This window comes from Protopterus annectens, chromosome 2.part1, assembly GCF_019279795.1.
Source record: "Protopterus annectens isolate FY-2018-M chromosome 2.part1, PAN1.0, whole genome shotgun sequence".
In the NCBI taxonomy this organism is placed as follows: Eukaryota; Metazoa; Chordata; order Ceratodontiformes; family Protopteridae; genus Protopterus; species Protopterus annectens.
Genome location: NC_056729.1, coordinates 1401053943 through 1401070404, shown reverse-complemented (window position 1 = coordinate 1401070404; position 16462 = coordinate 1401053943). Strand labels below are relative to the sequence as shown.

The 16462-nt window shown below is 41.3% G+C and overlaps 1 protein-coding gene across 1 annotated transcript in view; it reads left to right on the top strand.

Moving 5' to 3' along the window:
• DTNB (dystrobrevin beta) overlaps window positions 1–16462 on the top strand; it is a 2387431-nt gene that overhangs the window by 2270463 nt on the left and 100506 nt on the right. Inside the window, exon 20 of the mRNA XM_044062883.1 lies at window positions 8942–9031. Coding sequence (XP_043918818.1) covers window positions 8942–9031 — 90 coding nt within the window. The remainder of the gene's footprint in view (window positions 1–8941; window positions 9032–16462) is intronic.

Sequence of the window (16462 nt, the reverse complement as noted above, 5' to 3'; positions counted from 1 at the left end):
TATTTTGGGGCCCCCGTTATAAAACAGGAGAATAATCCTCTATGAAAAAAGCAATGGTTTGGGGGCCCAATTTAAATTTAGGCAGGGTTTTGGCGAAGAATAATGGGGATTTTTAAGAGGACTCCCGAAAGGGATGTGGGTTGGGGCATCTTTAAACTCGGGATGGGACTCCCAAGAAATAGGCGTGAAAAACCCCATTGAAAAATTGAGGATAACCCTGTTGAAAGTGACCATTTAGTTGACCCCCAATATGAAAAAACCAATTTTTGCCCAAATTTTAAAATCAGGGTTTTAGGACTCCTATAGTAACGGGAGGATGAAAAGTATTGAAACTATTTTTTTTAAACAAAATAGGGTGCCTCATTGAAACATGGTAGTGGGATCCTAAAAAATACAGTTTTGGAGGGTTTTAATTAAAACTGGAGGTTCAGGGGCCCCAGAATTTTTCAGGCATTTTAAGAATCCTCAAATGAATGCAAAGGGGGTTTAGGACTGCCCCAATTTGAAAAATAGGAATAAATGCCCTGTTTAAAATTCATAGATAATGCCTCAGATTGAAATCATGATTAGTCTCCTCTTAGAAACTGAGGGGGTTAAATCCAAGAAAACCTGGTTTTGGGACTGCCCCGTTGAAAATAACATTTTGGGGGGACCAGAGAATTCAGTTTGGAACTGCCTCGTTGAAAAACATACGAGGGGCTATCAGATTTTAAAACAGTGGTTTATTTCCTCAGATGAAAATCTTTTTTTTATAAAATTTGATTGAAGGTCCCTCAATTCCAAGGAGGGGACCCCCATATTAAAAAAGGGATGTGAGGAGGACCCCCAATGAAATAGGGGGTTTGGAGGATTAAAAAAGGGGGGGAAAGGGGTTTAAAAAAGCAATTTAAAAAAATTGTTAATTTATTTTAGGAGGGCTTTCCCACATAAATTTATACGGTAGGAAACGCTTCAGATGTAAAGCATTTTGGGGGGGGCCCCATTTAAATCAGATATTTATAACTCCCAGATTAAAAAATTTCATGTTGGGACTATTTAATAAATATTTAGTGGGCTTTCCCAGTTGTAAAGTACATTTGTAGGACTGCCTCATTTTTAAAATAGGAAGTTGTAAATCCTAATGTAATTCGAGGGTTTTGGACTGCCTCAGATTAACAATTTTTGGACTCCTGTATTAAAAACGGGGAGTAGTGGGGCCCCCTTGTTTTAAAGTATATGTAATGGGAATTTGTTTAAAGTGGATATAAAAATGCCTTAGAAAGTTTTTGGGATTGGAGGGGCCTGAGAAAAACGGCTGTGTTATAATCCCAGAGTAAAAGGGGGGGAAGGCGCCTCAGGAAAGGCGGCTTGAAGGGGCCCAGTTTTAAAACGGCATTGTGGTGAAAACTCCTCGGATTAAACATATGGTAGGGGACTGTATTGTAAAAAAGCGTGTAATAGGGTGTATGTAAATAAGGGTGTGTAAGGACTCCTTTTAAATCAGGATTGTAGTGAGGACTGCCTCGTATGAAAATCAGGAGGGGGGAAAAATTAAGTGGTGGTGCAAACTGCCTCAATATGTAAAAGGGATGGGAGGGGAGGACTGCCTCAGTAAAATCAGTTTATGTGTGTGAGAAATGCCTCATATTTATAGGATAATCATGTGTAAATAGGTGTTGTGGGAAGTTATAAAATCTTGATGATAGGATGTTAGTATGTAAAATCAGGTGATGTGTTGTGAGGACTGCCTCAGTATATAAAATCAGGATGTATAGTGAGGGCTGTCTCAGTATGTAAAATCAGCAATGTGTAGTGAGGACTGCCTCAGTATGTAATGTCAGGCAGTGTGTAGTCAGGACTGCCATAGTATATAGAGTCAGGTGATTTGTAATGAGGACTGCCTCAGTATGTAAAGTCAGGCAGTGTGTGGTGAGGACTACCTCAGTATGTAAAATATGGCAGCGTGTAGTGAGGACTGCCTCAGTATGTAAAGTCAGGCAGTGTAAAGTGAGGACTGCCTCAGTATGTAAAATCAAGTGATGTGTAGTGAGGACTGCCTCAGTATGTAAAATCAGGTGATATGTAGTGAGTACTGCCTCATTATGTAAAGTCAGGTGATGTGTAGTGGTGACTTCCTCATTATGTAAAATCAGGTGATGTGTAGTGAGGACTGCCTCAGTACGTGAAGTCAGACAGTCTGTAGTGAGGACTGCCCTCAGTAAGGAAATCAGGTGATGTGTGACTGCCTCAGTATGTAAAATCAGTGTGTAATGAGGACTGCCTCTGTGTTTAAAATCAGGGATATGTAGTGAGGACTGCCTCTTTATGCAAAATCAGAATGTGTAGTGAGGACTGCCTCAGTATGTCATGTCAGGCAGTGTGTAGTCAGGACTGCCTCAGTATGTGTAACAGGTAGTGTGAACTGGGTCAGTAAGTCAGGACTGCCCAATATGTGAAATCAGGTGATGTGGTGAGGGACTGCATATGTAAAATCAGTCAGTGTATAGTGAGGACTGCCTCAGTATGTAAAATCAGGTGGATGTGTAGTGAGGACTGCCTCAGTATGTAAAATCTGGCGGTGTGTAGTGAGGACTGCCTCAGTATGTAAAGTCAGGCAGTGTGTAGTGAGGACTGCCTCAGTATGTAACGTGAGGCAGTGTGTCGTGAGGACTGCCTCAATATGTAAAATCAGGCAATGTGTAGTGAGTACTGCCTCAATATGTAAAATCAGGTGATATTTAGTGAGGACTGCCTCAGTATGTAAAATCAGGGATGTGTAGTGATGGCTGCCTCAGTATATGAAGTCAGGTAGTGTGTAATGAAGACTGCCTTGGTATGTATAGGCAGACAGTGTGTTGTGAGGACTGCCTCAGTATGTAAAATCAGGTGATGTGTAGTGAGTACTGCCTCAGTATGTAAAGTCAGGTGATGTGTATTGGGGACTTCCTCATTATGTAAAATAAGGTGATGTGTAGTGAGGACTGCCTCAGTACATGAAGTCAGGCAGTGTGTAGTGAGGACTGCATCAGTATGTAAAATCACGTGATGTGTTGTGAGGACTGCCTCAGTATGTAAAATCAGGTGATGTATGTAAAATCAAGTGATGTGTAATGAGGACTGCCTCTGTGTGTAAAATCAGGGATGTGTGAGGACTGCCTCTGTATGTAAAATCAGGTGATGTATGTAAAATCAATTGATGTGTAATGAGGACTGCCTCTGTGTGTAAAATCAGGGATGTGTAGTGAGGACTGCCTCTGTATGCAAAATCAGGATGTGTAGTGAGGACTGCCTCAATACCTTAAGTCAGGCAGTATGTAGTGAGGACTGCCTCAATATGTAAAATCAGGCAATGTGTAGTGAGGACTGCCTCAGTATGTCATGTCAGGCGGTGTGTAGTCAGGACTGCCTCAGTATGTAGAGTCAGGTGGTGTGAAGTCAGGACTGCCTCAATATGTAAAATCAGGTGATGTGTTGTGAGGACTGCCTCAGTATATAAAATCAGGATGTATAGTGAGGACTGCCTCAGTATGTAAAATCAGGCAATGTGTAGTGAGGACTGCCTCAGTATGTAATGTCAGGCAGTGTGTAGTCAGGACTGCCGTAGTATATAGAGTCAGGTGATGTGTAATGAGGACTGCCTCAGTATGTAAAGTCAGGCAGTGTGTGGTGAGGACTACCTCAGTATGTAAAATCTGGCAGCGTGTAGTGAGGACTGCCTCAGTATGTAAAGTCAGGCAGTGTAAAGTGAGGACTGCCTCAGTATGTAAAATCAAGTGATGTGTAGTGAGGACTGCCTCAGTATGTAAAGTGAGCCAGTGTGTAGTGAGTACTGCCTCAATATGTAAAATCCAGTAGTGTAGTGCGATCTGCCTCAATATGTAAAATCAGGTGCTGTGTGGTGAGGACTGCCTCAGTATGTAAAATCAGGGATGTGTAGTGATGGCTGCCTCAGTATATGAAGTCAGGTAGTGTGTAGTGAAGACTGCCTCTGTATGTAAAGTCAGACACTGTGTAGTGAGGACTGCCTCAGTATGTAAAGTCTGGCAGTGAGTAGTGAGGACTGCCTCAGTATATAAAGTCAGGCAGTGTGTAGTAAGGACTGTATCTGTATATAAAGTCTGGCAGTGTGCAGTGAGACAGCCTCAGTATGTATAGTCAGGCAGTGTGTAGTGAGAACTGCCTCAACATGTAATGTCAGGTAGTGTGTTGTGAGGACTGCCTCAGTATTTGAAATCAGGTGATGTGAAGTGAGGACTGCCTCTGTATGTAAACTGAGTCAGTGAGTAGTGAGGACTGCTTCAGTATGTGAAATCAGGTGATGTGGAGTGAGGACTTCCTCTGTATGTAAACTGAGGCAGTGCGTAGTGAGGACTGCCTTGGTATGTAAAGTCTGGCAGTGTGTAGTGAGGACTGCCTCAGTATGTAAAATCAAGCAGTGTGTAGTGAGGACTGACTCAGTATGTAATGTCAGGCAGTGTGTAGTGAGGACTGCCTCAGTATGTAAAATCAGGTGATCTTGAGTGAGGACTACCTCAGTATTTAAAATCAGTGATGTGGAGTGATGACTGCCTCAGTATGTAAAATCAGTTTTGTGTAGTGAGGACTTCCTCAGTGCGTAAAATCTGGTGATGTGTAGTGAGGTCTGCCTCATTATGTAAACTCAGGTGATGTGTAGTGAGGACTTCCTCAGTATGTAAACTCAGGTGATGTGTAGTGAGGACTTCCTCAGTATGTAAAGTCAGGTGATGTGTAGTGAGGACTGCCTCAGTATGTAAAATCAGGCAGTGTGTAGTGAGGACTGCCTCAGTATATAAAGTCAGGCAGTGTGTAGTAAGGAATGCCTCAGTATGTAATGTCAGGTAGTGTTTAGTGAGGACTTCCTCAGCATGGAAATTCAGGTGACGTGTAGTGAAGACTGCTTCAGTATGTAAAGTCAGGTTGATGTGGCGTGAGGACTGTCTCTCTATGTAAAGTCAGATGATGTGTAGTGAGGACTGCCTCAGTATATAAAGTCTGACAGTGTATAGTGAAGACTGACCCAGTATGTAAAGTCAGGTGATGTGTAGTGAGGACTTTCTCAGTATGTAAAGTCAGGCAGTGTGTAGTGAGGACTGCCTCATTATTTAAAATCAGGCAATGTGTAGTGAGGAATGCCTCAGTATGTAACTTCAGGGAGTATGTAGTCAGGACTGCCTCAGTATGTAGAGTCAGATGATGTGAAGTTAGGACTGCCTCAGTATGTAAAATCAGGTGATGTGGAGTGAGGGCCACCTCTGTATGTAAAGTCAGGTGATGTGGAATGAGGACTGCCTCTGTATATAAAGTTAGGCAGTGAGTAATGAGGACTGCCTCGGTATGTAAAGTTTTGGCAGTGTGTAGTGAGGATTGCCTCAGTATGTAAAGTCAGGCTGTGTGTGATGAGGACTGCCTCAGTATGTAAAGTCAGGTGATGTGTAGTAAGGACTGCCTCAGTATGTAAGGTCTGGCAGTGTGTAGTGAGGACTGCCTCAGTATGTAAAGTCTTGGCAGTGTGTGGTGAAGACTGCCTCGGTATGTAAAGTCAGGTGATGTGTAGTGGGGACTGCATCAGTATGTAAAGTTAAGCAGTGTATAGTGAGGACTGCCTCATGTGAAATGAAGTGATGTGTAGTGAGGACTACCTAAATATAAAGTCAGGCAGTGTGTAGTGAGGACTGCCTCAGTATGTAAAGTCAGGCAGTGTGTAGTGAGTACTGCCTCAATACGTAAAATTAAGTGGTGCAGTGCAAACTGCCTCAATATGTAAAATCAGGTGATGTGAGGTGAGGACTGCCTCAGTATGTAAAGTCAGTTGATGTGTAGTGAGAACTGCCTCACTATTGTAGTGAGGACTAACTCAGTGTGTAAAGTCAGGTGATGTGTAGTGGGGACTTCCTCAGTATATAAAATCAGTTGATGTTTAGTGAGGACTGTCTCAGTATGTAAAATCAGGGATGTATAGTGAAGTGAGGACTGCCTCGGTATGTAAAATCAAGCAGTGTGTAGTGAGGTCTGCCTCAGTATGTAATGTCAGGCAGTGTGTAGTGAGGACTGCCTCAGTATGTAAAATCAGGTGATCTTGAGTGAGGACTACCTCAGTGTGTAAAGTCATGTGATGTGTAGTGGGGACTTCATCAGTATGTAAAAATCAGGTGATGTGTAATGAGGACTGCCTCAGTATTTAAAGTCAGGTGATGTGTATTGGGGACGTCCTCAGTATGTAAAAATCAGGTGATGTGTAGTGAGGACTGCCTCAGTATGTAAAAATCAGGCAGTGTGTCATGAGGACTGCCTTAGTTAGTAAAGTAAGGTAATCTGTAGCGGGGACTGCCTCAGTATTTAAAATCAGCTGATGTTTATTGAGGACTGCCTCAATATGTAAAAGCAAGTGATGTTTACTGAGGAATGCCTCTGTACATAAAATCAGGGATGTGTAGTGAGGACTGCATCAGTATGTAAAGTCAGGTGATGTATAGTGAGGACTGCCTCAGTATTTAAAATCAGGTGATGTGTAGTGACGACTGCCTCAGTGTGTAAACTCATGTGATGTGGAGTGAGGGCTGCCGCAGTATGTAAAATTAGGTAATGTGGAATGAGGACTGCCTAAGCATGTAAAATCAGGTGATGTGTAGTGAGGACTGCCTGAGTATGTAAAGTCAGGTGATGTGTAGTGAGGACTGCCTCAGTGTGTAAAATCAGGTGATGTTTAGTGAGGACTGCTCAGTACTTGAAGTCAGGTAGTGTGTAGTGAGGACTGCCTCTGTATGTAATGTCAGGCAGTGTGTTGTGAGGACTGGCTCAATATGTGAAATCAGGTGATGTGGAGTGAGGACTGCCTCTGTATTTAAAGTGAGGCAGTGTATAGTGAGGACTGCCTCAGTATGTAAAGTCTGGCAGTGTGTAGTGAGGACTGCCTCAGTATGTAAAGTCAAGCAGTGTGTAGTGAGGACTGCCTCAGTATGTAATGTCAGGTAGTGTGTAGTGAGGACTGCCTCAGTATGTAAAATCAGGTGATCTTAAGTGAGGATTACCTCAGTATGCAAAATCAGGTGATATGGAGTGAGGACTGTCTCAGTATATAAAATCAGGCAATGTGTAGTGAGGACTTCCTCAGTATGTAAAATCAGGTGATGTGTAGTGAAGACTGCCTCAGTATGTAACGTCAGGTGATGTGTAGTGAGGACTTGCTCAGTATGTAAAGTCAGGTGATGTGTAGTGAGGACTGCCTCATTATGTAAAGTCAGGCAGTGTGTGGTGAGGACTGCCTCAGTATATAAAGTCAGGCAGTGTGTAGTAAGGACTGCCTCAGTATATAATGGCAGGCAGTGTGTAGTGAGGACTGCCTCAGCATGTAAAATCAGGTAATGTGGAATGAGGACTGCCTCAATATGTAAAGTCAGGTGATGTGGAATGTGGACTGCCTCTGCATATAAAGTCAGGTACAGAGTAGTGAGGATTCCCTCTGTATGTGAAGTCAGGCAGTGTGTAGTGAGGACTTCCTCATTATGTAAAGTCAGGTGATGTGTACTGAGGACTTTCTTAGTTTGTAAAGTCAGGTAATGTGTAGTGAGGTCTGCCTCAGTATGTAAAGTCCGGTTGATGTGGTGTGAGGACTGTCTCTCTGTATAAAGTCAGATGATGTGTAGTGAGGACTGCCTCAGTATATAAAGACTGGCAGTGTATAGTGAGGACTGACTCAGTATGTAAAGTCAGGCAGTGTGTAGTGAGGACTTCCTCAGTATGTAAAGTCAGGTGATGTGTTGTGAGGACTGCCTCAGTATGTAAAATCAGGTGATGTATAGTGAGGACCGCCTCAGTATGTAAAGTCATGCGATGTGTATTGAGGACTTCCTCAGTATGTAAAGTCAGGTGATGTGTGGTGAGAACTGCCTCAATATGTAAAGTCAGGCAGTGTGTAGTGAGGACTGCCTCAGTATATAAAGTCAGGCAGTGTGTAGTAAGGACTGCCTCAGTATGTAATGTTAGGCAGTGTGTAGTGAGGACTGCCTCAGTATTTAAAATCAGGTAATGTGGAATGAGGACTTCCTCAGTATGTAAAGTCAGGTGATGTGGAATGTGGTCTGCCTCTGCATATAAAGTCAGGTACAGAGTAGTGAGGACTCCCTCAGTATGTGAAGTCAGGCACTGTGTAGTGAGGACTTCCTCAGTATGTAAAGTCCTCAGTATGTAAAGTCAGGTGGTGTGCAGTGAGAACTTCCTCAGTTTGTAAAGTCAGGAGATTTGTAGTGAGGACTGCCTCAGTATGTAAAGTCCGGCTGATGTGATGTGAGGACTGCCTCTCTGTGTAAAGTCAGATGATGTGTAGTGAGGACTGCCTCAGTATATAAAGGCTGGCAGTGTATAGTGAGGACTGACTCAGTATGTAAAGTCAGGCAATGTGTAGTGAGGACTGCCTCAGTGTGTAATATCAGATGATGTGTAGTGAGCACTGTCTCTGGATGTAAAGTCAGGCAGTGTGTAGTGAGGACTACCTCAGTATGTAAAGTCATGCAGTGTGTAGTGAGGACTGCCTCAGTATATAAAGTCATGCAGTGTGTAGTAAGGACTACTTCAGTATGTAAAGTCAGGTGTTACCAGTTGCTGCTATAGTGGAAGGCTGCGGGAAGGTAATTTATGCTGCACTTCTAGTTATGAGTTCAGGAGCCTGTTGGATAATTTGTTGTTCCTTCCCTGCGGTTTAGACATCCAGTCTTTGAAGCTCTGTATTTTTTGTAAGTGTAATGTTACTGTGCATCTGTGAGCCTTCTGATTTTTGTTTCACATGCCTTGTAGTAGGGGTTTGGCATTTTTCTCTACATTGTGCTCTACCTCCATTTATAAAGCACCAGGAATAACAAACCCACGGAAAGGTGGGAAGTTTTTGTACACTTGTATTTTAGTGTGATCGTGGTACCAATGAAAACTGACTTTGCTCTTTTTACAGGTACGCGGAGAAACTTGAGAAACGATTTACTAGTGGCAGCTGATTCCATTACGAACACCATGTCCTCTCTAGTGAAGGAACTTCATTCAGGTAAAAACTGTTGAAGAAGAAGAATTGACTTGCCAGATGTTTGAGGAATAATTGTGTATAGGTGGTTTGGTCTTACTTTTGCAACATAGGAAGGTGTCATACAAGAGCTAGCAACATTCAAGCAGACTTTTTAAACCATGCAGTTTCTTTTGATGTCGTAAAATGTATGTATACAATAGGAATTGATAATTTCATTAGTAAGTACATTCCGAATTAGATATTCTTTTTCAGATATCCAGATTTATACTTCGGTATTAAACGTTTTTGTATGGAGGATATCTATCTGAAATGCATGCTATGCTTTTGGATTCCATTCTGTGAAGATAAAAGCTGAATCTTCTGTTATACTAATCCTGAAACACTGGTGTGCAGAACTGAGTTGTACTGATAAGCTAATGACACATAACTTTTTTATTTGCTTTCAGTAGTATTATAATACAACTTTCCCTACTTAAAGCTGGCACAGATATATATATATATATATATATATATATATATATGTTTTTATTTATATATATATATATATATATATATATATATATATATATATATATATATAGTATCACTTCATGTGCGCAATATGCAGCTTTGTGATTGTGAGAATTGTAATTCACATAGACTGTTGTAAAGTTTTAAACTGTGCATAATCCTCTTTAGTGGCTGTGTTTCTTATCACTGTATTAAATTTCCTGCAGTTAGTTCGCTTGATACCAAATCAAAATTTCAAAAATTACACTACTGAGAGCTGACCTTGTGGCACATATGGCGAGTTTATCTTTATGCCATAACCAATGTGGGTTTGATTAATTTCTTGGGTGCTGGAGGGCTAGCAGATGAGTGTTTTGTGTGATTGTCAGCCTTCCTCATTTGGCTGGACTAGATTTGAATTTGTACACGTATGTGCATTCTCTTTCAGTGAAAACTGAGAAGAGGGCTGATAGTTGGTAGGCAAGAGGGAAAACACAGACAGGTGTCTGGGGTTGGGATGCAAGAAAAGTAGCAGACGTCCCCTTCTCACTGTCACCACTGAGTAGCAAGGTGATGTTCTCATTAAGGTTTCTTCTTCATAGCTTCAGGGTCCAGAGTTCAACTTTAACTTTCAGTCACTACCTTTGTGGAGCTTTTGTAAGTTTCCTCTATATATTTATATGGATTTTCTATTTTTGCTTTGGTTTCCTCCCAAAATAGTTTTGACTGATAGGAGGCTACAGTAAATTATCCATGTACATTGCATTTTCCCATGGCTGAATAGGGTCTGAGCAGGACCAGTTAATTAACCCATTTAAGTAAATACAGTTCTACAACTACCACTTGGAGGAGGCAGGAGAGTAAATCAGTAGGGCATAAATTTAAAAAAAAATGACCCTGTATTGTGCTGGCCTTGGGGAGGACCACCCAGCCATTACTCCTAGGAAGATTAAATAATTTAGTAGACATTGAACAGATCCACAAGGAATTCATATCAGATAGCAAAAGATAAAAGAGATTTTTAAATAAAAAGTTTGCTTCATTTATTTCCATTTTCTTATTTCGTTCCATTTTTGTTGACCTATTTTGTTCTGCCTGAAGAACATCCCTTCTTTCTGTCCTCTTCTACTGATAGATATTCTGGTTTGTTGTCCATGGGCCACTACCTGGAATCCCAGAGACCAGTGACAATCTTCAAGTCATCTGTGTATGCATAGAGTACAACGCCCTTTTGGAATGTACCTCACAAGACATCTGCAACAGCTGGAAAGGAAGCAGAAGTACCTCACCAAGAGGATTACCAGTGTCAAACAGATGCCCTATGCTGACTGTCTCAAAAAACTCCAGCTTTATTCCATAGCATACAGCCTACTCCGAGTTGATCTTTGCCTAGCATACAAAGCTATGTCTAACCTAGAGCTGTTGGACATGCTACACCTAAAGAAATACCAATCCCTCTGAGCTACACGCTCTAGGGACCTAAACCTTGTCTCCACAATAAACCGAACATGCTGGATAGATTCCTTTCCCAGAGTCTTCCCGTACTCTGGAACAAACTACCCATCTACGTCAAGCAGAGTTCCTCATTAGCACTCTTCAAGAAAAATCTTGATGAGTGGATGGGAAATAGGAAATTCACCCTGGGAATCACTTCTGTGGCTCTGCAGGGGCACAGGAAAATAACTTTCTTGGGTGGTGAAAGCCAGGGAACCTTGTTGGATAGGCTTATTTAGGCCCTTTGGCCGATAGCCTAGTACCTACCTATGAACCTACCCTTTGTACACTTTATTGGCTATAGTGTCATACCTGTCAACCTCTTATCACAATACATCTGGACAAGGCCTAAAATAATGGTGAGACAAAGGCCCAAAAATAGGGGCATATTTTAAATGTTGCTCTTATCACCTTAGAAAGTTGATAAAATAACAAGATTTTCATTAGTATGTATTTTCTGAAGTATATGAAGTCTGAAACTGAATTGTATGTTATTATTTAGTGACTTCAATTCTCAGTGATTTGCCAGAAACCCATACATTTTATGAAGAACATATTAAAAATATGCAAAAATCTGGACGCTATGAACAAATCTGGACAGTTGAAAGGTGTATATAGTGCTGACCATGCAGTGGTTTAGCTATGCTTGACTGCTTCCTAGGGTTCCTGTAGTATAGGACAGAGGTCCTCCACACATCTGAAAAATATTTTTTGTTTGTTTGTTTAATGAGCTGTATCTGAATCCAAATCATTCATTGCTGAGAGGTGCCTTACCTCTATTATTTGGACTGCTGTCTGTTCTTTTGCTTTTACTTAGCTGATACAGAATCTGCAGCAGGAAAGGGGTGCTGGTAAAGTAAGTTTAAGCAGCCAGAGTTCGGCTTGTCAGTACACTGTTCATCTCACCAGCAACCTCTAGTTTGCTTTTTCATTGTTAATCAAGAAAACATCGGTAGCAATAACTGTCCTCCATGTGAGTCAGAACTCCATTGCTGTATGACAGCAGATTGTAGTTTTGTTTATGCTTTTGTATTAAAATGTTTATAATTGTTTTATTAGCTGAACAATTTTTGCAGGAAACATCTGTCTTTCACATCCTTAAGAAAATAGTGCTGCGTTACCATGGGCAGTTAAGACAGGTGTGCTTCTTAGTTAAGCCATTCACTTCATAGTAGAGGTTCTTAATATTCAATGATGTTTTATCATGGATAGAGGGCAATCATTTTATTTACTGGCATAGTGTTTGAGCTGGACTTTTTCAGCCACAAATTGAGACTACAAAGCAAGTAGGAGAGAATTATGACTGCACAAGAGTTGCTGGAATCTACAGTAAAATGTGGAATGCTTTTTGGAATACATAACATTGTAATAGTTACATGCCCTGTAAATATTTTTAAATATTTAAAAATAACAACAACAACAATCTTCCTTGTCTTGAGTATCCTTGTAAATTTCAAAATAGCTTTCATCTAGCCCTGTACACAGCAATCAGTTTCAGCAGTGCAAGTTTGTGATCCCTTGTTTCTGCCCAGTAAATTCTGGTAAGCATATGCTTTTTGGAGTGATTGTGCTCAAATCCAGCCTGCTGGGATCAACATGACACGTTTTCGATTTAATAATTAGTTATGTATGATATGAACTGATTTCTTTAGCAATGGCATTTGTGTCCTGCATGCTTTCAAGGTGATAGAAGTTGCACATGAATCCAGTTTCAGAAACATCAGAACAAATCATGTGAGACTGCTATAAATTACTCTTACTGAAAGGGAGTTCTTGAATGGTTAAGACTCTAATTAGCAGATTGTGGGTGTCCATAAAAGAGTGTTCTTGTATCGTGATTGAAACATGCACACAGCATGGGGGTCACTAAGCTGCATGTTCAGTGAATCTGGGCAGCCTGACAGCACCTGCAGTGTGTGTGTATCAGTTTGGTACATTCTTAATGTCGCTTTTTGTTCAGGTGCAGACACCCCTTTAATCTGCACATGGCATCCCAGTGCTTGCATTGTAGAGCATGTGCAGCCTCAGGCTTTCCAGCTCTTTCTAACCATATAAGCAGTTCAAATCTCCTAGCATGCATCTCTGGAAGATTCCAATATGTGTTTGATGCCTGTAGTTTCATAGACTTTCCAAATGTATTTATTTATTTTTACATTTTGTTGACCTAAGGTGGTAATCACACTGACCGCCTTAAAAAACTCCAGCTATACTCTGTCGCATATCGTCTACTCTGAGGTAATCTGTGCTTAACATACAAGACCATATCAAACCCAGAGCTGTTGGACATGCTACACTTAAAGAAATCCCAATCCCTCAGAGCCACACGCTCCAGGGATCTAAATCTTGTCATCACAATAAACAAAACATGCTGGAGGGATAGGTTCTTGACCCAGAGACTCTCCAGACTCTGGAATAGACTGCCCATACATGTCAAGCAGAGCACCTCTTTGGCCCTCTTCAAAAGGAACCTTGATGATTGGATGGGAGAAAGGAAATTCACCCCAGGGATCACGTCAGTTGCCCTGCTAGACAGGGGTCCAGGGAAGTAAATAGTGTGGGAAGAAATAGCCAGGGAATTGTTATGGCTAGGCTTCTATAGGTCCTAGGGCCAATAGCCTAGTACCAACCTATGAACTAGGATAAATTTGGCCAGAGCACTGGAGAACTTCTCTTATTCTTTCTTTTAATGAGTGCCATGGGATCTTTTACATTCACCTTAGCTACCACTAGCTCGGGCTGATGAGGCCTCATTTTAATTTCTCCTCCAATACATGACATACTCAAGAGTGCAGCACTCACCTTACACAAATTAATCCAACTATCTGGAGTGGAAATTGAACCTAGAGCCTTCTTGTCTTCCAGCACCAAAGTAGAGTGTGCTACCGAGACTGCAAGACTTAACTGAAGCTGTGGGCATCATGTCAGGGGTCAGGACCACCATAAGAGGTGCTGTTTTGTTTAGGCCAGGTCATAACACTGATGTCTTTTACAAGTGCCAGTAATTCAGATCTGCAAACATGCATGAAACAGAAATCTGATGTCTTTTATCACAGCTCAGTGCCTAGCAGCAGTGGAAGAAAGTCAAGCAGTGGGACCAGTTGGTCTTTTCTCCTTGTACTCCCTAGCAGGATCACAGAAGAGTAGGGTTTAAGAGAGCATACATATATCTAAGCATTTTGTATGGTTCCAGTTCCAATTCCAGCATACCTGTGGAGGTTTTCATTTTTTTCCCGTAGACTGGGTATTCTGTAGAGTTTGTCATCTTCTTGTTCATGGATGGGGCTAAATCAGAGAATTACCTACTTGCTGTCAGTCTTGGTAGTGAGACTCAGGCATGTGGTTCTACACTTCACTTTTTCACAGAAACAAGTTGATAAGCCAAAGCATATGCAGAGTGAGCCCATGAGGTTGGAGGACAGATTTCTGGGTTTGCCTCTCTGGATTACTGGCATTGCCTTCCCTTGGAGAGTAGGTCACACATTAAAAAAAAAAAAAAAACTTGAGGCCATCTACAAAGGCATACCTGCACCTGGATTTTTAAATACATAATCTCTTCATTCCCAGAGCTAGGCTAGGATGCTTTGGATAATTTGTACAGGATGCAGTGAAAGCTATTTAAGTGGAAACCACACATGTTGTTACAGCAAGTAGACTGAATGATGCAGTAGACTCTGAGCTGGCACTTGTGTCTGATGCCATATCTGATGTGTGTCCCCTGTAATGTATGCATTTGGCATTGGGGTTGATAGCCACTTGGTAGTGCCACTAAGTAACTCACTGCATTAGATCAATGCAATGGGTGGCCTTCTTATCTGATGCCCCAGCTTTAGTTGAGGAGAATGTGCTTGAGCTGCGCTGGGAAAATGAGCCTTCCTCCTCTTATGACACTCCAAATTCCTGGGCTCACACAGTTCATAGTAAAGCACCATTCTGTTACTTCTTCTTCCCCTCAGAAACATCTGAACTCCTGCCTAGCTAAAAATGAAAATAAATCCGGACTTGTAATTTCACTAGAACTTGTAATTAAAGGTATGATATCTGGTACTTTTCTTTACTGTACCGGGTTGCTGAAAAGGGAACTTTATAACCATTATTCTAACTTCTGATTCAGGAATCACTGCAGATTCCATATTGTTCATGGAATAGTGGATCAGGTCTTTGTTTTTGCAGAACATGTGGAGGAGCTGTGGGAAACTGCCATTGCTATTTCATTTGTACACCTTGAAAAGGCATATATCACTCCAAGCACTACTTATGTTTTGTGAGAGGTGCTGCTGTTGTGTGCCACTTGGTCTCTTTATTTGAAGATTTAGAGCTGTGTCTGTATTTGTGGCATGAAGATGAATGTGTACTGGGAAGTGTAGAACCTTGCCAAGTTTGTGTCTTGTCTTCACTTCTTTTTTTAATTTTCATGGAAGGGATATCAAGGACAGTACTCTGACTGGGATGTGAGAATTCTCTCTTTTTCACCTGCAAATGATGTTGGCCTCGTAAGTGATGACTTTCCTTAGTATACACTAGATGGTTTGCTGCTGGGCATGAAGCAGATGGGATGTAGATCACCTGTAAATCAAATGTGGTTGTTTACCTGAAAAGATTTGATTGCTATCTTCAGGTAAGGGGGAACTTCAGCATAACTTGGGAAGTTTGGGAGCTTGACTAGTCGATAAGAGCGGCAGCAACAGTACTCTGAATGTATTGTACCAGACTGTGATAGTGAACGGAGAGCAAAGTCATAGAAAGAAGTTTTCATTTAAGTCTGTCTTTCCATTTTTACATATGTTATTGAGGTTTGGGTGTTTGCTGAAAGGATGAGATCACAGATAAAATCAGCAGACATGAAGTTCCTTTCGAAGACACCTGATCTTACTATCCATGGCAGACTCTGAGGCTTAGAAATCCAGGAGGACCTCAGAATACAGGTACTGCTTCTGTGATGTATGAACATTCAAGTGAGTCACTGTGGATGTTATGTAAAGAGGTCCCATAAACACCTCCCACAGGAGTTAAACTAGACATTACACACTGAGATGAGACCGTGGTGTAGACAAAGGACACATTCAAAGAATTACACATTTCATGTCTGGGAACTCTCGAAAACTCTGCAGGATATGCTGAAAACTGTTACTGAGGTGTGCTTGTTAAAATTTCGAGGACAGTAGTTGGAACTGTAAGTGATAATATGAAGAAATATACTCTAAATCCAAACTTATAATATCTTAAGAGTATACCCTTTACTCTGATGTACAGCAATCTTGGAATTAGTATGTATACGTAGCAGGGGTAGAGTGGATGCAGCCCTCCCACAATTTGGGTGAGGCTTCCCTAGAAATTTTTTTTTTAACATTTTAACAGTAAGTTTAAGAATTTTTGTTTTTTTTAATCAATGTATGCTATGATGCATTTGGATTAATGGAATCAGTTTTAGAACTTGTTAAAGGTAGCCATGCTAACAATGGAAATGTCTTG